We start from the raw sequence: 27,185 nt of genomic DNA on the forward strand, positions 1-27,185 counted from the left end.
ACTCTGTTCCTGTCACATTGCACCATGCACACCCTAGGTCATGATAGGAACCTGGTGGAATATTGTGGCAGTATTTTTATGATCTCATCTCTTGAAGCTGCTGCTGCAGTGTGGTCACCACAAGGTGGTTCCACCTCAGCTCTCCATGGCCAATTGAGGTGTAGAATGTGCTTTTCAAGCACCAGTGCACAATGCAGCCTCTGGATCAGCAAAGATTAGGCAATATTTTTAAATCTGAGGCTTTTCTGTACCAAATCTATTTTCTCCCCTTTTATTTATACTGGTGTGGCAGCTGGGTCTGCTCCAAAGTATACTTTCTTCTTTGTTTATTATACCCAAATTTCTGAGTTCTTAAGCCATTTTGAATGTCCAGCATTGGATTTTAGTACAATCCTTCTTTGTCTCTTCTCACTTAGAAGGTGTCTACCTCTGGTTTGGTCCTGAGTGACGATACAGCTTGGAATTCAGCTTTCCTCTACTCTGTAGTAGAATTCACTTTTACTTGCTTTTTTATCACTTTCCGTAGAATGGATAAATTAACTCAAGTTTTTAATCCCTTCACCTGTTTTTGTTATTGTCTTACAGTTTAAATTCACATTTTTTTTGCCTTCTAAGACACTTTTATTGTTATCATCATTTTCATTTAAAATTTTTACCCTTTTAAGGGCTCTTAGGTCTTTTCTGCAATTCATTTTTCCTTAAGCTCTCCCTCAAGTGGCCTTTTTTTGTGTGTGTGTATACGTGTGTGTGTGTATGTGTATGAATTTGCTCATAAAGAATTATCTCACTTTGTGTTCTTGTGTTTATTGGAAAATATCTTTCTTTTGGCTTCATATTTGATGGATATTTTCCTAATAAATAGAATAGTTGGTTGGCAGACTTCTTTGCTTCTGCATTTTGAAGATGATATACCTTATCTTTTGGCTTTTTAAAAAAATATGTATTTTTTTTAGTTGTAGTTGGACGCAGTACCTTTATTCCATTCATTTATTTTTATGTGGTACTGAGGATCGAACCCAGGGCCCCGCGCATGCTAGGCAAGCGCTCTACCGCTAAGCCACAATCCCAGCCCCAATTATCTTTTGGCTTCTGTATTTTGCAATAAGGATTCATCTTTCTGTCTAATTGCTGCTCCTTTGAAGGTTATTTTTACTTTTCCCTTCACTTTTTACATTTTCTCTTTATTATCAAGTGTTGTTGTTGTTGTTTTATGATTCATTTACTTGTGAAAATGCCATTGAGTTTCTGTTGTACTTAATTTGTGGTTTATAGGGCTGTTGTAGCTGTGACTTTATGATTTTTGTCATTATTAGACATATCTTGGTAAAAGTATCTTCAGAAATATATTCTGGCTGGGCATAGTGGTACACACCTATAATCCCAGTGGATTGGGAGGCTGAGGCAGGAGGATTCTGAGTTCAGAGCCAGTCTTAGCAACTCAGTGAGACCCTGTCTCTAAATAAAATACAAAATAGGACTGGGGATGGGCTCAGTGGTTGAGTGTCCCTGAGTTCAATCCCTGGTACCCGCCCCCAGGCCCACAACATACACACACAAAATTTATTCTGCACATTCTCTTCTCTCCTTATAGGTTTCTGTTTTTATGCACATTTGACATTTCCACTTTACTCCATACATTTTCTCAGCTCTTTCTTTTTCGGAGGTGTATCTTCAAAGTTTTTTCTCTCTTTGCTACAACCTTGATATTTTTCTTCAGTTAACAACATGTTCTCTCTTTTTTGTGGTTATTGTGATGTTATATATCCATTTACTAAATTTTCTTCTTCTTCTTCATCTTCTTCATCATCATCATCATCATTTTGGTACTGGCAGTTGAACCAAGGGGCACTTTACCCCTGAATCACAGGACCAGTTCTTTTTAAAAGCTAATATTATGGTTTTATTTTGCAACAAGTCTTGCTGACTTCCTGAGGCTGGCCTCAAACTTAGAAGTCTGCCTCAGCCTCTCAAGTTGTTGCTACTACAGGTGTGGATCATTGTGCCTGGATCTATTTACTAAATTCTTGAATGGAATATTTATTCTGCTTTTGTGGATAAAATATTCTCTAAATGCCATTTACGTCAAGTTTGTTGATGTGGTTCCTCAGCTCTTCTATGTTTTTACAGATTATCTGTGTTTCTTCTATCAATTAGTGAGAGATATATGGGATTATTCAACTGTAACTTTAGATTTGTCCATTTTTCTTTTCACTTCTGTTCTATTTTTTTTAAGGTTATTGGCTTGTAGCATTCTTCAAGCTTTGCGTTTCTTAGTTGATCTGTGTCTGGTATTTTATCTGTTATTATTGGTTGTTTCCCTCTTTAATCCTGTCAGTTTTTGCATCATGTGTTTTTGAGTTCTGAGTTAAGTGCATATATATTTATTATTGTTATCTCTTCTGGGTCAGTTGACCCTTTTTACATTATAAAGTATCCTTTATCTTATTTATTTATTTATTTTTATTTGTTCTTTTTAGTTATACATGACAGTAGAGTATAATTTGACATATTTAAGCAAACATGTTGTACTTCATATTCTAATTAGGATACAGTCTTGTGGTTATACATGAGGCAGAGATTCACTGTGGTGTATTTATATATGTATTTAAGAAAGTTATATCAAATTCATTGTACTGTCTTTCCTATTTCCTTTCACCCCTCCTTTCTCTTCATTCCCCTTTGTCTAATCTACTCAATTTCTATTCTCCATCCCCATTCCTTGTTGTGTGTTGTCATCCACATATCAGAGAGAATATTTGACCTTTTTTTTTTGGAATTGGCTTATTTTGCTTAGCATAATAGTCTCCAGATCTATCCATTTTTTGGATCTCAAATGTCATAAAGTCACTTTTTTATGACTGAGTAATATTTCATTGTGTATATAAAACAAATTATTTTATCCATTTGTCTGTTGAAAGGCACCTATGTTGGTTCCATAGATTAGCTATTGTGAATTGAGCTGCTATACACATTGATGTGGCTGCATCATTGTAGTATGCTGTTTTAAAGTCCTGTGGGTATATACTGAAGTGTAGGATAACTGGGTCAAATGGTAACTCCATTTCACATTTTCTGAGGTATCTCCATAATGCTTTCCAGAGTGGTTGCACCAATTTGCAGTCCCACCAACAATGTGTGAGTGTATCCTTTACCCCATATCCTTGCCAACATTTATTGTTATTTGCATTATTGATAATTGTCATTCTGACTGTAGTGAGATGAAATCTCAGTGTAGCTTTCATTTGCATTTCTCTAATGTATAGAAATGTTGAATACCTTTTTATATATTGGTTGACCATTCATATTTCTTCTTCTGTGAAGTATCTGTTCAGTTCCTTTGTCCATTTATTAATTGGATTATTTTTTATTTGGTATTAAGTTTTCCGAGTTCTTTATATATCCTGGAGATTAATGCTGTATCTCAGGTGCAGTTGGCAAAGATTTCCTCACATTCTGTAGGCTCTCTCTTTATGTTCTTCCTTTGCTGTGAATAAGTTTTGTAATTTGATTCCATCCCACTTATGGATTCTTGATTTTATATATATGTTGTAAGTGGACACCATATCTTTATTTAATTTATATTTATGTGGTACTGAGGATTGAACCCAGTTCCTCACATATGCTAGGCAAGTGCTCTACCGCTGAGATACAACCCCTTGGATTTTACTTTTTGTGTTTAAAGTGTCCTTTATATTTATTGACAATTCTTGTTTTAAAGTCTATTTTGTTCCTTTTACTGTTTGCCTGGTATGTCATTTTCCATGTTTTACATTCAGCCTATTTAAATCTAAAATGTATTTTGTGTTAATACCATGTGGTTAATTGTGATTTGAGGACTTAATACATATACATGTAATTTAATTTCTGATAAGACAGGATTAAAGTATGGCATTTTGGTGTTTATATTTATATGTGCTTAGCTTGTGTTATTTCCTTTCATTACTACCATGGTTTGTAAATGATGTTTGCTAATGTGACATTTTCATCCCCTTGTGCCATGTATCGCTATTTCTGTGTGTGTGTGTGTCTGTGTATGTGTATGAAATATTTAAGAGACATGGGCAATAATTTTTCAATAATAAAAGATTCACCAATTCAAACATCACTGACAGCCATAAGTAGGATAAACATAAATTTAGTCATGTTCTCAGTGGTTACGCTAAGGCATTATAAGTAACAACTTAATTTTCAACAATTTTGTTTGGATCCATATGAACTTAAATTCCATAGTTTCACACTTTCCTTTTTTTGGAAGGTGGGGGTGGGGAGGAGGTTCCAGGGATTGAACTCAGGCACTTGACCACTGAGCCACATCCCCAACCCTATTTTGTATTTTATTTAGAGACAGGGTCTCACTGAGTTGCTTAGCGTCTCACTGTTGCTAAGGCTGGGTTTGAATTATTGATCCTCCTGCCCCAGCCTTCCAAGCAGCTGGGATTACAGGCGTGCAAAACCACACCGGCTACACTTTGCTCTTTATATCTGTTTCTTCCCCAGTTCTTTATGCTCTTATTGTCATAAATTATATCTTTATACATTACTTACTTATCAGCATAGATTATATTTTATAATGCAGTTATAGCTGAACTCAGAAGAAAAACAATTCCTTTATGTTTAAAGGTATATCTATGTCTTTGGGTTTGCATAATTTATGATGAGAAATCTGGTGTAATTTTATCACTATTCTGTTATACATATAATTTTTCTCCATCTATCCCCAAGACTGTATTTTATTTGTCAACAAGACTATATCTTAATGACCTCACTCTCTTTCTCCCCTTCTATCATGTTTATTTTCTTTAGGGCTCTTTGTAATTTCTTCATCTGTGATTCTTTCATTAATTTTGAAAAAAGTTTGCCCATTATTTTTTTACATATCCTTCCTTATTCTTCTCTTTCTGGGTTTTCAGTTACACATATATTAAACCATTTGTTATTGTTTCAGTACTCTTGAGAAGTGTGGTTTTTTTCCTACTTTTTTTGTATGTGTGTCATTTTTTTTGTTAGACTCTATTTGAGTTCATGACCTCTTTTCTTACTTGTGCCATGTCTCCTTGTGTACTAGTCAAAGGAATCCTTCATCTCTAATTTGTGTGTGTGTGTGTGTGTGTGTGTGTGTATGTATTGCTGTGGATCAAACTTGGGTTCTTGTGCATGCTAGGCAATCAGTGTACCACTGAGCAACACCCTCTGCCCTTCGTTTTCAATTTTTAAATGAAACTGACATTTCAGATTTTTTCTAGCAATTCCATTTGACTCTGTATTATAATTTTTATTTCGGGATAATATTCTCCCTCTATTCTTGTATATTGTTGTCTACTCTTCCAACTAGGTCCTGTAACATGTTAATCATAGTTATTTTATATCCCCTGTCTAATAGCTCCAGTATATGGTTTATCTTTGAGTTTGGTTCTGTTGATTGTTTGATCTCTTTATAAGGAATTTGTGTGTGTGTGTGTGTGTGTGTGTGTGTGTGTTCTCTTGAATTATTCATTAGATGTATTGGTAAGGTATTTAAATTAGGAGTTTTAGATATATTTATAATAAGTTTTTGCATAAATATGTAGAATACGTTTTTGTGGTTTTCATAAATATTAAGTACAAAAGGGCATATGGTATATTGGATATTGCTTGTTAAATAAATGTTTTCAGGCCAGATAAGTTTAGTAATTTTATTCAATTTAAGGTAATCGGGCAGAGATGAAAGAAAAAGCTGAAAATCATTTTCTATTCCTGCCCTATTTTTTACTAGAGTTAGAAAATGAGAGGAATTAAATTTTTGGATGTTGCTATGTATTTTTCTCTGAACATAAACTTTTATATAACTAGTGAGGTGATCTTTAAAAAACTACACTGTATTAACAGATTAAGTAATTTTTTATGTTATGTGGAAGAGATAGATATTTAAAGATAGGAATTTTGAATTAGAAGTTGACTTTTAATGAATTAATATATTTTATTTAAATATGTAGTAAAATGCAGGAATCATTTAGACAAAACTCAGTGAAATTTATTCTACAGACTTTGATATCTTGTTTTTTATTAGGTACTGTTCTGGGTATTAAAGAAACATTAGGGTACAAGATAAGGTTTTTGTACTCAAGGAGCATACATTCTGGTGAAAGAATCAATATCAAACCAACATATGTCACAGAATAATAGATGTTATTTGAGATAGAGGCTAATAAAAAATGATGGTCCTGTTTAATACATAGTAGTGAGAAAAAGCCATTCTGATTAGATGATATTTCAAAGAAATCTAGAGGAAGTGAATTACTTAGATATCTCACAGAAAAACATTCTAAGCAGGTATAATAAATGCAAAGCTTATGAAGGAAGAGCTTACTTAGCAAGGAATCCAGTGTGTCTAGATCAAGAGAACTATGAGGAGAGGAGTTGGAGGTGATCTCATAGAGGTAGATGTGAGGCAGTTCTCCTAGGGTCTTGTTAAGTCACTATAAGATTGAGATGGTGAGACAGGAGGATCAGGAGTGTAAAACCAGCCTCAGCAAAAACCAGGCACTAAGCAACTTAGTGACACCCTCTCTCTAAATAAAATACAAAATAGGGCTGATGATGTGGCTCAGTTGTTGAGTGCCCCTGAGTTCAATCCCTAGAACCTAAAAAAAAAAAAAAAAAGACGGAAAGGCATTTATGTTGTAAGTAGAAGATCAGCAAGGAACCTTTTGGAGTGTTTAATCAGAAAAATGGTGACTCTAACTTAATGCTTTCAAAATATCCTGGCTCCAACCCAGAAAAAGCAGAGATAAGACCTGATATACAAATTTAAGACATAATTGCAATATTACAGGTAGAACAAGGTTGTGAGAAATAGTTGAATTTTAGAAGTATTAGCTGCAACAGTATAACCTATAATTCAAAGGTAGGGCCAACAAAATTTGATGATGGCTTATACGTAAAGTGTGAGAAGAAAAGAGGTAGTAAAAATTAATTCAGGACTTCAATGTGTAAACATCCTGAACAATGGATTTGTCATTTCTGAGGCAAGAAATGTTATTCTTTCTGTCTTTCCTCGAAACTAAGAGGACACTTTAGTTGGATACAGGAGACACATGGAAGTCTTGAATTTGAGAGTATGAATGAAGAGAAATATATGATTTAGGATTTCTACCAATTAGAACTATATCCTTTGTGATGTCTATACTATAATTCTTCCTTAGGATTCAGGCCAAATTGGATTCACTTCCTTACATTCATCACTTATCCATCATTCAATTTTATAGTCATTATTTACTAATTTCCCCTGTATTCTAGGTAGTCAGCGGCAGGAGATACAAAGATGAACAATAGGGTTTCTGTTCTTATGAATTTTACACGTAGGAATAGAGACAAGGATATAATTATCATAAAATATGCTATAATAAAATTATCTATCAGATGGGAGCTTTGATGAAAGCATCTATTGAGGAGTATATTTTTAGAGGAGGAGATTGCCAAAGCTTTCACAGAAAAAGTCGTGTATGCTAGTTTGAAAATTGTTAAAGAATTTCTAGTTTCTTATCGTTAAGTGCATTTACACAGGGTTAGAGGTGGGAAAACTAGAGTTATATTCAGGATATTGAGAATAGTCTGGATTAAAGCTTCTCACATTTTAATCTGTATCCAAGTCACTTGTAGGTTTAAAGGTTGCTTTAAAACAGATTCTTATTCATTAGTTCTAGACTGGGATCTGAGATTGTGCATGTAGCATGTTCTCAGATTATACTGTTGCAGCTGATAAAAGGATCACATATTGAATAATAAGAACCTCAGTTACCCAGCAAGGCTATCATTCAGTAATGAAGAATAAAGAAACTCATTTCAGCATGAGCAAAACCAGAATTTGGCACCAGCAAACTGACCCAAAAGCTAATGTTTAGGGCTGGGGTTGTGGTTCAATGGTAGAGCGCTTACCTAGCATGTGTGAGGCACTGGGTTCGATTCTCAGGACTGCATACAAATATATAAATAAAGGTCCTCAACAACTAAAAAAAATTTTAAAAAGCTTATGTTTAAAACTGGTGGCAGTATTGGGAAATAGAAGAAACTTTAGGAAGAGAGATTTTGTTGGAAGATGTGGATTGCTGTCTTTGAGGGCATATTTTTTCCCTGGACCCTCCTTTCATGCCCAATAGAAGGTGAGCAGTTTTGCTCCACCATGTGCTCTGCACTACAGTGTTTTGCCTCACCACAAACCCAAGGTATTGGGGACAAGTGACTGTGGACTGAAATTTCTGAAAGTGTGAAAAAATAAATCTTTCATCCTTTCAATTGTATTTCTAAGGTATTTTTGTCACTGTAGTGAAAAGCTAACATACATAAAGTTCAAAATTCACTAGTAGCATACATGTACAAGAAAGAGAATCAAACATTCTTAATACTGACAGCCTTATAAAAACTACCAAACCACAAAGATGAACAATAGGAGAGGAAGAAAGGCAAGGAATATACACAAGAACTGGAAAAAAATTAACAAAATGACAGGAGTGCATCTTTCCTCATGAATAATAAGCTTTAATGTAAATGCATTAAAGCATCAATTAAAAGGAATAGACCAGCTGAATGGATAAGAAAAACATGACCCAGTGATTTGCTGTCTTTAAGAAATTTTCTTCACCCCATTGACTTGGGAGACTGAGGCAAGAGAATCACAAGTTCAAGGCCAGTCTCAGCAACTTAGTGACTTACCAAGATTTGTCTCAAATAAAAAACAAAAAAGAGTGGAGTTGTGACTCAGTGATAGAGCACCCCTGGATTCAATACTCAATACAAAAACAAAACAAAACAAAACCCTCCCAAAACAAAAGAAACATATTTCACCAGTAAAGGCACACATACAATTAAAATTAAGGGATGAAAAAAGATATACCATGCAAATGGAAACCCAAACTGAGAAGCTATAGCTAGCCTTATATTAATAAAATAGTTTTGTTAAGAATAAAACAATAAGAAGTCTTCAAAAAAGACTTGATGATTTTAGTGAATTTTACTACAGCTTTAAAGAAGAACTGATTCCAATTCCTCTTAAACTATTTCAAAGTATTGAAAGGGAGTAGACTCTTCAAAACTCATTCTACAAATCCAGTATTACCCTGATATCAAAACCAGAAAAAGACATAGCAGCAATTACAACAACAACAACAACAACTCCAGTATTCCCAATGAACATAGATGTAAAAATCCTCAACAACGTCTTAGTAAATTGAATCCAGCTTAACATGAAAGATTATATACTATGATCAAGTGAGATTTATCCCAGGGATTGTTTAATATTAGAAAAATCAATAAATGTCATACATCATCACAACAGAATGAAAGATAAAAATCACATGATCATCTCAATGAATGAATGAAAGGCATTTGATTAAATTCAACATCCCTTTATGGTAAAAATCTTTACAAAAATTAAGTATACAAGAAATACATCTCAATACAGTATAGGCTGTATACAACAAACAAATGGCTGACATTATATTGAGTAGGGGAAAATCTGAAATTGTTTCCTCTGAGATTAAGAACAAGACAAGGTTGTCCACTTTCAACACTTACATTCAGTGTGGTAATAGAAGTTTTAGAACAATAAGGCAAAAGGAAGAAATAAAGAGTATCCAAAAGGAAAGGAGGTTATATTATACCTATTTGAAAGTGATGTGATTTTTATATATTGAAAAGTCTACAGATTCTACCAAAAGACTGAAAGAACTGATCAATTAATTCAGTAGTATTTCTGATACAAAATCAGCATAAAATCAGCAACTTTAAAAAATATAACAATAATGAAATTTCTAAGAATAAAATCAAGAAAGTGATCCCATTCACAGTAGCTGCAAAAAGAAGAAATATCTAGGAATAAATTTAACCCAGGAAGTGAGTTATCAGTATGAAAATTAGAAAACAAGTGTTCAACAACAGGTAAACAGAAAAAGATAATGTACATAAACAGAATTGAATATTATTCATCTTCAAAAGATTAAATTGTCATTGGTAGTAAATGGAGGGAATAGAAAATATGTTAAATGAAATGACCAGTACAGAAAGATAAATGTTTTCACCTAAATGTGTAAGCTAATATGTAGATCTCAAAGAAGTAGAGAATGAATTAGTGGTTAACATAGTCTGGGAAAGGAGTAGGGGAGGGGAGATAGAAGGTGATAATAGGTAATAGGTACAGGGATGTGTTTGGATTAAAGCTATTCTATAAGACAGTAGCATAACCATGGTTGACAATCTAATATTTCAAAATGGATAGCAGAAAGGATTTTGAATGTTCCCAAAACAAAAGTATTTGGGGTGATAGATATGTGTGATCTGTTATTGCACATTATATACACATATTGAAATTTCATTCAGGGCTGGAGATGTGGCTCAAGCGGTAGTGCGCTCGCCTGGCATGCCTGTGACCAGGGTTCGATCCTCAGCACCACATACAAAGATGTTGTATCCGCCGAAAACTTAAAAAAATAAATAAATTTAAAAAAAAAACAACAACTGTTCTTTAAAAAAAAAAAAAGAAATTTCATTCAGTAGCCCATAAATATGTACAACTGATATGAATCAAAAAAAAAAAAATAAATAAAAATATCTTTAAAAAGTAACTAGGCAGCAAATGAAATAAAGGATTAAGGGATAGTATTAGGAAGAATGTACTCTTACATTTTTCTGGCTCTTAACATTTTTTCAATTGCCTATAGTGTGGCTTTTTAAATGTCTGATTTGTGGGAGATAAATTTATAGAATGATGGATAAAAACATGTAAATTCTGGAGTTAGGATGCGTGGGTTTAGATTACAGACTTAATCCCATGTGTTAACATAGGCAAGTTACTTCTCTATATCATCTCAATTTTATTATTTACAGAAATGTGTAGTATAATAGTATCTACCAAATAGGAATTTGATGAAGATTAGATAAGGCATTACTTTGTAGTCTCTTAATGAATGTTGGCTTTAATATCATCATAAAAAGAAGATATTTCTGACGTCATGTTAGTAAATTTGAGGTTTCTTTTTCCTGAGTTGGTGATGATTTATACTACCTTTTTCCTGATCTCACTTATAATCCGAATTATTGGTGAGCTGACAGTCTGCCATAGAAAAGGGCAAAGCTAATTGGTTCATATGGGACTGAAACCTGTGACCTTTGATTTCATAACACCCTGCTCTTAACTAGCTGAATTCTGAATGACTGCCTAGTCTTATCTCAAAGTGATTATCTTTTTCATGCAGAAGTGTTCAGTTTATTGCCTTGGAGGAATATCTTCCAGTATAGGACAAGAGAGAAACCTAAGCCTTAAATTTATTATATTTACTTGTGAATGAAATGCCAATGTGTCTAAGGATCATAAGATCAGAGTTGCAAATTTTAACCAAAGTTTTGTTTATTTTAATTCCTTTTCACAGCTACCCTTTTTTCCAACATTATAGAGAGTTTTCTTTATGTTTACCCTCATGTTTTCATTTATTTTAAAAATTTTATTACAAAATATTTGAAACCTATAAAAGAGTAAATGATATCTATATACCTGTCAGCAATCATTACCAGTACTTTTGATGCTACTTATGTGTTATTCCCTAATCCTGTGTTTTGTCCCCAACAGATAATTACTCTTTTGAATTTTGTGTTTATTAATCTCTGCCTATTAGCCTTGCATCATCATCTTCAAAACATCATCATCTGTGTATATCTTGCTCGGTGACTAGAATTTTTGAAAAATCATTTTTGTTTTTCAATGTAGCTGTAATTCTTTTCCCCTTCTGTTTACATGTGAATTGTGTGAATAAACTACAATTTGTGGCACTGTCTGGATGTGTCATTCACTCCTTTTCATATGTTGAAACCCATTCTCTAATTTAAGGGTATTCAGAGATAGGACATTTGGGTGGTGTTTGGATGGAGCAATGGGAACACTTTACTACTATGAATGAGATTGTAACAAGAGCCTGAGAGGGACCACTAACCCCTTCCACCATCTGCATTTACTGCAGGACAGTGCCATCTTTGAGCTACCAAATACCAGACCTGCTAATGCTTTGATCTTGAACTTCTCAGTCTCTTGTTTTATGAGGAATAAATTGTTGCTTTATAAGATAAAAATGGAATAAGACTGTTTTAGTCAGCAGTTTTGCTGCTGTGATTAAAAGATGTGGCCAGAACAATTTTAAAGGAGGAAGAGTTTATTTGGGGGCTCACAGTTTCAGAGGTCTTATTCCATAGAATGTTGGCTCCATTCCTCAGGGCTCAAGGTGAGGGTGAACATCATGGTGGGAAAGTGTGGCAGAGGAAAGCAGCTCACATCATGATCTGAAAGCTGAGAGAGAGAATTCACTCACCCCATACAAATATATGCCCAAAGCCAGAGCCCAATTCCCACATCCTTTAGCCACACCCTACCACTTCAGTTACTATTGAGTTAATCCTTATCAGGGGATTAAATCACTGATTGGGTTAAGACTCTTATAACCCAATCATTTTGCCTCTGAACTTCTTTCATTGCCTCACAATGCAAGATTCCTTGAAACAATACAGTTACAGTGAGAAATGGAATTAGACATTGTAGTTTGTGAAGGTATTTCTTGGAAATATATTCAACACATATTCTTGTGCCCATTTTTCAATTAAACTGTTTTTCTTTTCACTGAAGTTCTTTATTTTGGATACTAATATTTCTCATTGTATTTTTTTTAATATAATGTCAGCTTCTATTATATATAATCTCTAGATATCTATGCCTTAAAATAATTTACGTCTTAACTTTTGTGACAATACAAAATGGGTATTATTTGGGCTTTCAATTTGTAAGTTCCTTCTATTATTTGGATTTAATGTCTAAAACATGGCTCCCATTGTGGTCTTTGGGTCAATTTTACTCCACCAGCCAGAAAGGGAAAAGAATCTAGAGAAAAGACCAAGCAGGGGGTTTAATTAATTACCCTTAGAAGTGGCACATATTTACTTTTACCATCCTGCCAATGTTCAGAACTCAATTTTATTTTTCCACATAGAATATAATTTAAAAGAAGATTGGGAAATATGTTCCCATTTTCTAAAGGAGAAAATGAGTATAGAGATCAGCTAGCACTTTGAGTTATCAATTGTACAGGTTGTAGTGATCTTGTTTGTAGCTTTTTTTTTACTTATGCTATTATGACTTTTCAAAAATGAAGTTATTAATTTTAATATAGGTAAGTTTCAACTTGTAAGTTGGGGTACATTGTATCTTGTTTTAAAAAATCCTACCTTATTCTGATATCATAAAGAAGTTTTCTTTTATTTCCATCTGAAATATAATTGTTTTGACTTTATGCATGTAAGTTTTAAATCTACGTGGGATTGATTTTTATGTTCGGTGTAATAAGAAATTTTAACTTAAAAAAAAAACCCTGGATTTTTGTTTGTCTCAATACTCTTTGTTGTTAAAGTAATTACTTTTTCTCAGTGATCTGTAGTGCCTACTGTGACATTTATTACTGCATGTGTATATTGTTCATATTTGTATAGGTTTATTTCTGGTTCTGTATTTATTTGTATTGGGTAATTTCTTTAATCTTTTAGACATCAATTCTATTCATTATTGTAGCTTTCTAAGGAGCCATAATAACTGATGTGATAAGCCTCCTCACTTTAGTATTTTTCAGTGCTGTTTTGGATTTTTTTCTACCATTTTTTCTCCAATATAATACTGTAAATATTCATCAACTTACCTGAAAAAAACCTTTGCAGGTTACTTGAGCAGAACTAACATCTTTACTATACTATTACAAGTATTTTTTATCTATGGATATTCTATGTATCCTTTAATTTAAGTCTTCTCTAATATATTTAAATAAAGTTTTATAGTTTATCCACAAAGGTCTTACATATCTTTTTACTACTTTTGTCTCTGAGTAGCTTACATTTTTGTTGGTATTTTAATTATTTGCATTTTTGTTACATTGTTTTTTTGCATAGAATTACAGTTGATAGTTGAATTTTTAAAAATGTTTAGCTTATATTCAGCCAACTTGCTAATCAGTCTTTCTCTCTTTTTATAAATTCCCCTTGGCTTTCTATTGTAGATATTTATATCTTCTGCAAATGAAGGCAGTTTTGTTTCTTTCTTAAAAATTTTAATATTTTTTACCAATTTCTATGTAGTTCACCAAATGTTTAGTGGAAGTAGTGAAAATGGGTGTCCTTACATTCTTCCTATTTTAAAGGGAATTGTAATATTTCATCATGGAGAAAGAAGTTAGCCATAATTTCATATTGATGACCTTTTATCAGGTTAATGAGCTGATTAACTAATATCAGGAATGGGTCATAAATTTTATCATTTGTTTAATCTTTTTATTCTTGGCCATTCCTAGTTTATTTTATGCTGCTTTAGTTTTTTATTGGATTTTATTTGATTTTTTTAAAAGTTAGTGTTTATAAATATTATTGGTCAGTTACATTGATTTCTTATACTGTCTACCTGGTTTTGATAAATATACATCATATAATGAGTTACTGTGTTTAAGAGAGACTTAGAAAATTAGAATATAAAGCTGATAAAATTACTCAGAACATAGTGTAGAAACACATCATGATGGAAAAAATAATGAGTTGAGGGGACATGGAATACAAAATGAGAGTCCAAACCATATCAAATTGTAAAAGGCAAAATAGAGAATAGGAGGGTGGCAGAGTACTCTTTAGCTGTGTTTTTGGTTCTTATCAAAATCTGCCTGGACAGTTTGACATAAAATAAATAAGAACCATATCTGTTTTTGTTGTTGTTGGTTTTTGTTTCTGTCTTTTAAAAAGTAATTCACAGCTAGCATTAAGAGTAGATTAATTCCATAAGAGTTGACAGGGGAAGGAATTAGGGTTCTTTTTGGTAACTCCTGTAAATATAAACAAAAGGGATGATGAGATTAGTCCTAATGAATTCAAAGCAGATGATAATGATAATGACTGGGCATTATAATTAGGAATAGAGAGATCTTTACCTAGCATTACTTCTTAACATCTATAGTTTGAAGTGAGATCTAGGGAAAGCAGGTCTAGGGTCCCCAGTCTGGGCTTTTCCTTTAGCCCCAGATATTGGTGAAGACCTAAAGAATGTGTGGACTTGGAGTAAAAAGAGTACCAACTAAATTGAAAATGTGTATTCTTTATAATTAAAATCATATAATATATTTGTATCCTGCTTTCTTATAATATGATCTAACATATTTGAAGTATTTCCTCTATTATTTAATATTGTAGGAAATGAGCTTTATTTAAACCCAAACATTTCTCTACTTATGTCAGTTCATTTAAATTTTTTTTCTATTTAATCTGTTTCTGATGCTATGGTCAAACATTTTTACTCATATATTTATGTTTATCTCTGGTTGTTTACTTAAGAAAAATTCTTTAAAGTTGTCAAAGACCATGAACTTAAGGCTTTTGCATGTTCTGTGTTAAACTGTATTCCATCAAGGTTTTACCGTTTCTTCTCACAGTGTATGAGATTGTCCACTTCTCATACATTTGCAAGCATTTATTATCACTTAAAATCAACCTTTTTGATTTTCAAAACAATTTCATTCTTTTGTTTTTCATCTCATTGGAAATTAGGTTTTGCACTTTTACTTTTCATATAGTTTTTTAAAAATTTTGTTGAACATTCTGTTAGTTTGTATTTTTATCTTATTTGCTTACTGATTTGCGTAGTCTTTTAGATACATGTTAGGGAAATTAGTTCTATATAATGTTTATCACAGCTATTTTCACAGTTTGTTTACTTGTCAATACTTTCTTGATCTTTGTTATGGTTTGGATATGAGGTGTTCCCCAAAAGCTCAGATGTGAAATGATGCAATAAAGTTTGGAAGAGAAATGATTGGGTTATAACCTTAGCCTAATCCCATCAGGGATTAACTGAAGTAGTAGAGTGTGGCTGGAGGGGGTGGGAATTGGGGCATGGGCTTTGGATTTATATTTGTATATGGAGAGTGGACTTTCTCTGTCTGCTTCTTGATCACCATGATGTGAGCTGCTTTCCTCGTCTGCCCTTTCCTGCCATGATATTCAGCCTTACATCAAGCCCTGAGGAATGGAGCCTGCCTTCTTTGGCTAAGAGCTCTGAAACCATAAGCCCTCAAATAAGCTTTTCCCTCCCCTAGAGTTGTGCTGGTCAGATCCTTTAGTCACAGCAGTGAAAAAGCTGACTAAAACAATCTTCTAGTTTTAATTCTAGGATAATCATTGATAACTTTTTCCTAAATCCTTTTTCTTTTCTTTCTTTCTATTTTTGATACCAGGATTGAACTCAGGGCACTCAACCACTGAGCCATATCCCCAGCCCTATTTTTTTTTTTTTTTTTTATGTAGAGACGGTCTCACTGAGTTGCTTAGTGTATCATCATTGCTGAGGCTGGTTTTGAACTCATGATCCTCCTGCCTCAGCCTCCTCAGCCTCTGGGATTACAGGCTTGCACTACCATGCCCGGCATAAATCCTTTTTCTTGAGTTCTTTCATGTATTAGCAGTTATTAACTTTATTGTTGTCCTTGTCTCTCTCCTTCTCTGGACTGTGAACTAGATGAGGGCAAGGAAAGTTGATGTCTTATCTTTTTTTATCCCTACTACTTTTTCTAGTGGTTGGTATTGAGTTCTGTGAGTGATTTTTGAATGAAGACTTGAAAAAATAGGCATCCTAGGTTTATAACCATTTAGCCTATCCTATAATGACTAAGTATTCTTTGTTTTAATTGTAGTATGTAAGAAGTAGGAAGAATAGGGTCATTTTTTAAAGGAATATCTATTTGTTATAGTTACACGTAGACTAAAAAGTTCTGTTGTCTATTTCCTTTTTTAATTAATTTTTTATTTGTTTTAATTAGTTATACATGACAATAGAATGCAGTTATGCACTTTAATATATCATACATAGACGGGATATAATTTTTCATTATTCTGAGTGTACATGTTGCCGAATCATATTGGTCCTGTAGTCTCATATATACATACAGTAATAATGTCTGATTTTTTCTACTACCTTTTTTTCTTTTTGTACCAGGGACTGAACCCAAGGGTGCTTAACCACTGAGTCACTTCCTAGCCCTTTTATTTTTTATTTTGAGACAGGGTCCTGATAACTTGCTTAAGTCCTGGATAAGTTGCTAAGGCTGGCTTTGTACTTGCACTCCTCTTCCTCAACCTCCACAACCACTGGGATTATAGGTGTGCATCACTATGCCTGGTCTGTTATCTTTTCTTTAACAGTACTGGATTGAGTTTGTACAATTTTCCAAAACGCAAAGAAGAAAAAAAAAAAAAAAAACATCAGTAGTTGTAAACTTTGTTTTCTTTTGCCAATCAGAGGGTTTGGTATTACTGGTGAGTGTGTGTTATCAATTAAAGTCATATTCTTTGGCAGGGAGGAATCAGATTACAATAGCATGACCAGGGCTCAGAATACTGGTCAGTCTTGTCATATTGTAATTTAGAAATATTATGCAAGAGTTAATAATTGGTTGTTTTTAATCAAAAACAAGCATACTATTTAAAAAATTAAAAATTTTAAAAATTACTTTTTATGATTTTTACTTTATAATTTCTATTATACTTTTCTCGTTTTATTAATCTTTTTCTTTATCTAGGTATTCGACATGGAAGAATACTAATCTTTTACTTTATCTAGGTATCTTACTATTATGGGATCAAAGTAATTTTAAATATATTAGAACAAGATGTCATAAATAATATTTTTTAAAATTATGCTTATCATGGTCTTATTATATTATTTAGTTTTTTTTAACTTATAAACTTAGTTTGAAGTTTGTCTTGTTTTATAGCATTTTTTAAGTGAAAACTGCTTTGTAATTTGTTTCTTGATATAATTATATTTATTGACATTTCTAATTTCGATACATATGTAGACATGGCTACATAAATTTGTGGAAAATGGTTTCATGATAGTTTCATATTTAATCAATCTTCAGGAAGAAAACAACAATAAAATATAACATGATTTTTAGCTTTGATAAATCAAGTTTTAGGATTTTTTTAGTTTTGATAAATGAAGATTTTTTTAAGAAAAAATTCAAGTCTTTATCGTTTATAAATCTTAACTATGAACTGTTTCAAAAGATTTTTTGCATTATATTCACAAAATTTAGACTAGTTATAACCATACAACTCTACCATCTTATATGAAAACTAAGTGCAGGCTGCCAATAGATATTCTGATATTTTAAGCCTACTTTATGTTTCAAGAATAAAACAGCCCAAGATACTAAAATCTAGATTTTTAGCATATATAATAGAAACTGCAACTCAACTTTAACTACCCTACAGTGACATTTCTCTTGCCGCTATAATAAAACTTAAGAATGTTTAGTGATTTTTTTCGTTACTATTATTCAAAATTACATTACCCTTACTGAAATCTGAATGGCTTTTAGTGGATTAATTAAACTGTAGCTGGTTTGCCATCTGGGTGCAGCTTGTTTAGCTGCCTTTACGAGGAAAATTTTCTCATGGAATAAAGAGTATTTTTGGTTAGAATACAGCTGGTAGGTTTCACTTTCTAAAAACAAATAGTTTATGGTTTTATATATCAGGTTTTTGATGGAATTCAATTTGTAAAACATAAAACCCATTATTGCCATTCTTTCTAAAGGTTATTAACAATACAACATTAGATTTTTTATATTCCATTTAAATTTATAAAAATATGTTGTGTCTTGATAACTTGTAATATTAAGTAGTTCATAGGTTTAGGCTAAATGTGAAAAAAATGAGAAAGAGGGAATTAACTAAATCTGATTTTTATGGCTCAAGTGGTTTCATTAAATTAGAGTGCTCTGTGTTGTTCATTAATGAACTTGTGCCATATGCTTTAACTGTTTTGGTCAATAGCTGATAAAGAAAGGCTTGTGGATTTGATTTTTTTTCATATAAAGCTGGATAAAAATATCCATGTGATGGGCTTTTATCAAAGGAGTTACTTTGAATTCAGTAACTACTACTGAGGCAATATGGCTCGCAATTTGCGACCCAAAGGTAGTCATACATTATTGGAATACAGCCTACTGCGCTTCACATTACACAGATGTGAAGGCCTGATTATAGCTGCTTCATAATTAACAGTGATCCGATTTGTTTTGTGGCATAAATGGTGCATGTGTAGAACATTAGCCATGGCACTCTCATTCAAATTCAACTCAAGGGCTCAGCGGCAGGCGGGTCACGAGCTTCAGGGAGTAGAAGCACAAGCTCCTCCATATGTTCTTGCTGCATCTTACTATGGCTATGAGTGCAAGTTAAGTTCCCCAAAGAACCTAATCGTGTTCTGTAATTACAGCGCGGCTTTCTGCTGGCTAGAAATGAGGGAGAAGCTAAAACACTCCCTCATCAGATAATTTGTAAATTACTTTACATGGCGGATGCCTAACTCAGTTGGTTTTCAACTGCTGAAATTATAAATAATTGTAACAGATGTGGCAATATGGCTGGCCTCCAATAAATGAGGCCCTTGATAATTTGGCCAACCCTTTGACAGGCCAATTTAATAAAATGTGAACAAAATCTTCTTGCTAATAATTTATCATCCTTTTTCCCAATAGAATAAATTTAATTACCCTAGCAGTTAACAAGGTCACACCCAGATGCCAAACTCGGCTACAGTTTTGATAATGCAATCAGGAATTGAGAGGTGATGACAGCGTTGTTGTTTTTTTCATTACCTGGCTGCACATAAACACAGGTGGCGTAGCTTTCTTGTCAGTTTTTAATAATTACAGGCTATTATGGAATGCATAGTTAGCAGATTGAAAACCACACTTTAGTGAATTTGTTTGAGTATGATTGAGGTTTTAATGTATAGAGATGATAATGCATAACAAGCATAGTCCCTTGCTTATCCCACATTAGTGTACAAATTTTGATTTTTTTTTTACTGGTGACATAAGTGTTAAATGTTTATAAAACTTAAGAGTATGTATTATAATAAGTAATGAATTATACCCAAAAGTCACATATTTAGAGATATACCATAGAGGAAGTTTAATTCTTGAATTTAGAAATTCAATTTAGTATACCATTAACATATACTTTAAATAATTCAGATTAGCAAATTCTGGCAGAAGAGGATTATAACAATTGCAGCAAAACCTGATTGTATTTCATTTTGCTATTTAAGGTAAAAAGTTATCTACAGGAAAATCAATATTTTCTTCTTAGTTTTTAAATACATCCAGGATCAGTTTACTGGAATCAACATTTGATGAATTTATTATGGAGATAACACTCTAAACACTCTTCTGTGACATATAAATAACACTAATTTTTGTCTGTGCAGTGCAGTATTTACATACTTTAGAATAAATGCTTAGCTTATGATTGTTCAAGTTTCCTAAGGAAGATGCTGTTGTTATTCACTGGATTCAAGTATAAGCAATAAAACATTCCATGCATAACCCATTCAATGTTACATTTTATATGCTGGGTTTAAGGAGTTAAAGTTATGAAACTCATTTCCCCCCCCCCTTTTTTTTTTTTGCTCTTCATTAACTGTACCATAGAAATGTTTAGATAAAAATGGGAAGTTAAATTTGAGTATAGTATTGAATTTCGCTACAATGTGAGATTTGTATTGTATTATGAGACTCAATGTTGGTATTTTAAGTTTTACCTACATAATTACTTTACTTTGTGACCTCTTAATGCAATCTGAGGATATTTGGGTTAAAAGTGAGTGGAGAGAAGAAATATAAATATTTATGTTTTGAAAAGAGTGCTACATGAAACTGCTGGTATTAAAACAATTCTTATTCAATTTAGTGGTGTTTCTAAAAGGGAGGTGTAAATTTAAACTGGTACATTAATTTCATTTGGGAACTTTATGATAAGGTCATTTTGATCTATAATATTATGATGATTATTTTTTCTTCCTCCCTTTTTTTAAGAATATATTACTATTATTAAAGTCATCCATATTCAAGTTATTGATGATTCAGCTCACAAGTTTGTTTTACGAATTGGCAGTATATGTGTTTTTGCATTTCTAAAAACAAAATGACAAGTTTCTGTAGAGATTGAAGTATTTCATAAGGAAGTCATATGTATGATGTATATGAAGTTATATGTATATAGTCTATATAAATTATGACTTAGAAGGTATACATTTTATACTATATACTTTTAAAAGGACTTAATTGTTTTTCAGAGCACAGTTGATCAATTTGTCAATTTCTCTGATATATATATGTGTGTATGTTAGATATTTTATAAGCATAAAAACACATTATACACACACTCACATACATACACATTTGAACTGTACTTGATTTTTAGTGAAATATTCTATAAGGGAAAACTTTATTTTGTTAATAAATAACATTCTTTAAAAATGTTTTTGTTTTGTATTGATATGTTTTGAATTTATAAATTTCTTAAGTGAAATAATGTATATGTGTAGGAACTAAATACTCCATTAAACGCTAGTATGTGGAAGGAGTTATTACTTAAATATAGGATTAAATAGGCATTTAATTAAAATTGACTACTAAGGTAAAACAATTTAACATACTATTTTTAATCATTATATCTATGAATCACTCTTATATTTATCAAGAAATATTCAGTCATCTTCCACTGTAATACCATATGATGTTCCTTAGATTTAGTGCAATAAGATGATGTTTAAGTTATATCATGTTTTAAGTAGTAATTGGCATAACACTTAATGGTTTCTTACCTACTTCTATATCTTTTATAGGATTTTTTAATTAGTGGGTAAATGCTCAGATGCTCAACACCAAAAAAAAAAAAAAGCAACAACAAAAAGTTGTGTATCATAATGATTATTCCCTATCAGATGCCTTAGACACATACTCCACTGATCATTTCTTATCAGATTAACAATGATCTAGCACCATACCTTATTTTTTAAAAAAAATAAGGTACAAATGAGTTTTTAATATTAGATAAAATTTATAAAATAATAATTACTAGCAAGAAAAGTTATTTTTTCAAAAATTCTATGATTTTACATGTAATTAAATGAACTTGTGTAGAAGGGGGCATTGGGTAATTTGGTATTGCTAGAGATATAAAAGCCCTCAAAAAGAGTACATAAAAAGAGAATATGAAGATCTACATAGATACCTTAAAAAGAGTATATGAAGCTATACATGGATCTTATAGGGATATACATATATCCTCATTTATGTTATTTACACTTAAAAATTATGTATAGCTGGGCACTGTGGTGCACATCTTTAATCCCAGCAGCTGGGGAGGCAGAGTCATGAGTCAAAGTCGAGTCAAAGCCAGCCTCAATAGCCTAAATAGGCCCTAAGCAGCTTAACAAGACCCTGTCTCAAAATAAACAAAAAAATTTTAAAAATATAAAAAATTATTGGGGATGTGGTTCAGTGGTTAAGTGCCCCTGGCTTCAATACTTGCATTAAATAAATAAAATATTTTAAAAAATATTATGTATGTATGTCCATATATAATAATGTGAATTAAGTTTTAAAAATTTGTTTTTTGTTTTAACCCATTAAGGTTGGTACATTTCATAGTAGAGTGAGATGATAAATAGTACCTCAGCCAGGTGATCAAGTTCAACATCGACTGTCCTCCTTTATGTTAATAGTATATGTCTGCATTGGCTTGGTTATTATCTTTCTCCACTGGACTCTTAAGTTGGAAGCTTGGTCTCCAGTGTGGGGATGTTACGAAGTGGTAAGACCGTTTAAGAGGTGGAGCCTAGTGGATATAATTAAGTCATTGAGGCACTGACCTTGGAAGGAATTGGTGTAGTTCTTGTGGGACCCCTTCAGTTAGTACTTGAGAGAGTGAGTTGTTTAAAAAAAAAAAAAAAAAACAACTCTGGCCCCTTTCATGGTCTTGCTTCCTGTCTTACCATATGATCTTTTCCTTTCACATATTTTTTCACCATTGATGCCATCTGCCATGATTTCCTGTAGCCAAGGAGGCCCTTTCCAAAACTGGTACCATATGGTTTAGACATTCAACTTCCAAAACTGTGTGCCAAATAAAGCTCTTTTCTTTACAAAGTACCCACCTTTAGGTATTTTATTATAGCAACGGAAAATGAACTAATAAAGTACCTGTGATATCATGTGATGAAAATGATAGTTCATCTCTATTACCTTCCTCCTTAAAATTCACATCCGCAGTTAATCATGAGAAAAACATCAAACATATTCTAAAAATACTCTCAAGCTCATCAAAAATAAGGAAATTGTGAGAAACTGGTACATCCAAGAGGAGATCAAGGAGACATGACAACTAATAGTAATTAGTTCTAGTTGAGGTGCTGAAACAGAAAAAGAACATTAGGTAAAAACTAAGAAAATCTGAGTAGACTATGGACTTAAATTAATAATAATGTATTATACAGATCAATTAGTTATAATCAATGTACCATATATACTAATTTAGAATGGTAATAGTAGGGGAAACTGGGTGGGTAGAAGTGAGAAGTAAAAGGGAACTCTATGTAGTATCTGCTAATTTTTTCTATACAGATAAAACTGTTGTAAAAATAGTCATTAATTTAAAAAAGCAGGTTAAAGGACAAAATTATAATGATTATACCTTTTAATGTCACAAACATCTCTAAGAATTCTGAGGAATGATATTATGAAGAAAATTTAGTTTCTTATTGAAAACTTTTCTAAGAACTTTATTCAATTTGTAGAGAAACTAAATTAATTAATAAAAATTGTAGAAAACCAAATATTTATACTTTGAAACACATTTAGTAATATGCTTACTGTAAAAAAAGTTAAAGAAATTTAGATATATATATATAACATAAAATTCACATACAGTCCTTCCATTTATTGAAATAATCCTGTAATTTCAAGGTCTTCTTTCCTGTGCAGGTTTGATGCAGTCTATATTTATACAGTATAATATAGCCTTTTCTACCTTAACTTTTCTCAATTTATCATGGATATTTTGCCCTCTCTGCCCTTAGCATAATCAGAATGCTAAATCTAAGACAAAGGTCTATTTTCATTAGCTTTGATATATTGTATCAACTTAGAAAATTTGTTTCAGGTTATAGTTTAGAAAAATTGTATCAGATTATACTTCCATTACCATGTTCACAAAGTACAGATGTCAGAAACTGGGTCTAACCAATATTTAAAGATCTGGGGATTTCCCTTATGAACCATAAATCCTTGGTTCCTTTTGAAAAATCAATAGATCAAGCAATAGTGGGCCACATTCTTCTATGAAAACAGTAGACTGGAGTTAAGTAAGAACTGCTAAAAATAGCCCCATTATTCCTTAACAGTAAGACTGTTGTCACTTCCTTTTACTTATACTTCTAAAAAATGGTTTAGGACTGGGGTTGTGGCTCAATGGCTGAGTACTCACCTCGCACATGCAAGGCCCTAGGTTCGATCCTCAGCACCACATTGATAAATAAAATAAAGATATTGTGTTCAACTACAACTAAAAAATAAATGTTTTTAAAAAATGGTTTATTTTAGAAATTTACTTCTTGTGACTGACTATATTTCTAGGAAAAGTGATAAAAGAGTGAAAAGAAAATGGAAGCAATACAAGTTACTTTGTGGAAATGAAGAATACATTATGATTTAACGTATAAATATCTTATGTATGAAATAAAATGCTATAATTTTAAAACAAAGGCAGCCATATTATTTATTTTTATTCTCTTTCTGATTCTTATGAAAATTTTGAGGTGTCATTACTTTTATAGTACTTTATGTTGTATTGAGAATTTTGAAAGAATGCTGCCTAAATAATCTTTATTGTTAGAAATATTAATAATATTAATAGAAATAGTATTATAAATAAGTGTTGATTTCTGTGGTAATATGAATTATTGGAACATTTATTCTATTCATGAATATTTTATTTTTTTATTATTGTAGCTTCTTGATAAAATATTAATTATTTTATATTCTTAACTGTAATCTTATAATCCATTGGTGATTTAGATAATTTATTTTATAAAGAAAACTAGATTGCTTATTGGATATACCAATAAACTAAAATTATATTTCTTCTGTATTAATCTAAATTTTTTTCTTTGACCTTGAACAAATTATACAGAATTTATTTAGCAAATGATGTTGGTATATCTTCAATTATTTTATTAATGGCAAACTAGACAAGAGCAGGAAGCCTTTGAAATTGTTTAAATTAGTTACCAATCAAAGGAAATATGTGTAGATGTCAAAATTTTGATTATAGAATAGTAGGAAAAACAAAATAGCAAAATTTGGGGAGTGTTTTAAAATAATAAGGAAAAATACTGCAAAATCATTTGCTCTTACAAAAATCAAAATGCTTTAAGTATTTTAATGTTCCAAACAAGGTAATGGAGTAATAATGACAGTACAATAAAAACAACACTTTGAAGAAAATGTTTAATAGTGTCATAGGCAGAAAAATAAATCAGGTTATGTAAATATGAGGAAAATAAAATGATAAAAATCTAAGGTAGTCCCCTCATCTCAAAACTTATAGGTTATAATTAAGAAAATGTTGCCTATCCCACCAAAAAAAAGAAAATGTAGGCAAACTTGGAAAGGAGACAATGTTTACTCTTCTTGATACAAATATATATATATATATATATATATATATATATATATTCTCCCTTAGGAATATCATTTAGGTAGTTGGGACTCTGTATTACATGCAAATATTTTCAGGGCTATTTCATCCATATTGATAATATTCAAAAGGTTTGACATTCTTTGGTTAAATCAGCAAAACCTTTGTTCTCAGTATGATTCAGTATTTTTATTTTTTGTAAAGTAAGTGTTTAATTGTATCGTTTTTATGGTATCATACATAATCAGTGGCAAAGGGAGCAGTATTCTAGTATAATCCTAATCATTATAAATAGATTTCCTAAGTTTGATTTTTTTATGATTTCTTTTGTTAAAAGTGGGGGTTTATCATTATGACTTTATCTGACATAAATAAATTTCAAAAGAGAATGGTTAATAGTGGATTGACTTCTAAAATATCATGACGTCTTAAGAAGTCATTATTAAATTGTGATACATTAAAAGGTAATTGGATTTACAGTGTTACTGGTTTCCTTTTTCCAGCTTTGTATTCTGTGATATTATATGACTTTTGATCAGATGGTAGATTGAGTAATTTGTGAGGAAATACATGCTTAATTATAAGTTTAAGATAATTAAATTACAGATGAGTGGTATGTACCATGCATTTATGAGTTAAATTTTTTTCTTCTTCACATGTATATGATAATGTTGTTCATAAAAATATTTGTGTAGACTCTTAGTTATTTTACTGAAAAATAGCTTTCCACTTGAATAATAATGCTTAACTAGTTGTAGTTCCCTTTTTAAAAAATGTTTGGTCTTAGAACCCAAACCCAAGCCCCTGTACATGCTAAGCATGTATTCTACTACTGAATTATGACCCCAGCCTCTTGTCGTTTATAGTTTATTGTTATAATAAAAAAATTCTGAATATTTAGGCTTTATATAATATATATTTGCATATATTTGTAAATACAATAATATATAAACCAACAAATGTTTTTTTAAATAGTTATCTCTACAGCCATCATTATCGAGCTTGGAAACATTAATGGTCTCACAGAAGTCTGAAATTGAGTATTTACAGGAGAAACTGAAAATAGCAAATGAAAAGCTGTCTGAGAACAGATCTACCAACAAGAGTTTCTCAGAGAAGAGCATCATAACCAATGCTGAAGGAAAACTTAAGGTAGAGGCATTTTGTTGTTTTATGAATTTATCAAGATGAGACTGGCTTGGCAAGAGATGATGTTCAACAACTTAGAACCTATACTTCTCTGATTATGTTTCTGGAAATTTTAAATAAATATTACATGTTAAATACTTGATAAAATGCCTCCTAGGAAAAGGGAGTTTTCCCTTTTCAAAGATGCGATACTATAATCCTAAATTAATTAATTTAGTACTAAGATGTTATTAGTAGTGTGTCTATTTTTCCATTAATATTCTTATATTAAAAATTTTTTTCTTTAAACTTTATTAAAAATATATTTATTTATTTATGTATCTTTAGTTTTAGGTGGACATATTATTTTGTTTTCATGTGGTGCTGAGGATTGAACCCAGTGCCTCATGCATGCTAGGCAAACGCTCTACCACTGAGCCACAATCCCAGTCCATATTAAAAATTGTTGAGGG

At 31.8% G+C, this 27,185-nt stretch overlaps 1 protein-coding gene across 6 annotated transcripts in view; it reads left to right on the forward strand.

Moving 5' to 3' along the window:
- Cntln (centlein) overlaps nucleotides 1-27,185 on the forward strand; it is a 306,285-nt gene that overhangs the window by 135,588 nt on the left and 143,512 nt on the right. For all 6 annotated transcript variants that reach the window (XM_027950608.2, XM_071600659.1, XM_071600660.1 and 3 more), the window contains one exon: nucleotides 26,560-26,736. In XM_027950608.2, the coding sequence (XP_027806409.2) occupies nucleotides 26,560-26,736 (177 nt within the window). The remainder of the gene's footprint in view (nucleotides 1-26,559; nucleotides 26,737-27,185) is intronic.

Source organism: Marmota flaviventris, chromosome 13, assembly GCF_047511675.1.
Source record: "Marmota flaviventris isolate mMarFla1 chromosome 13, mMarFla1.hap1, whole genome shotgun sequence".
Lineage (NCBI taxonomy): Eukaryota > Metazoa > Chordata > Mammalia > Rodentia > Sciuridae > Marmota > Marmota flaviventris.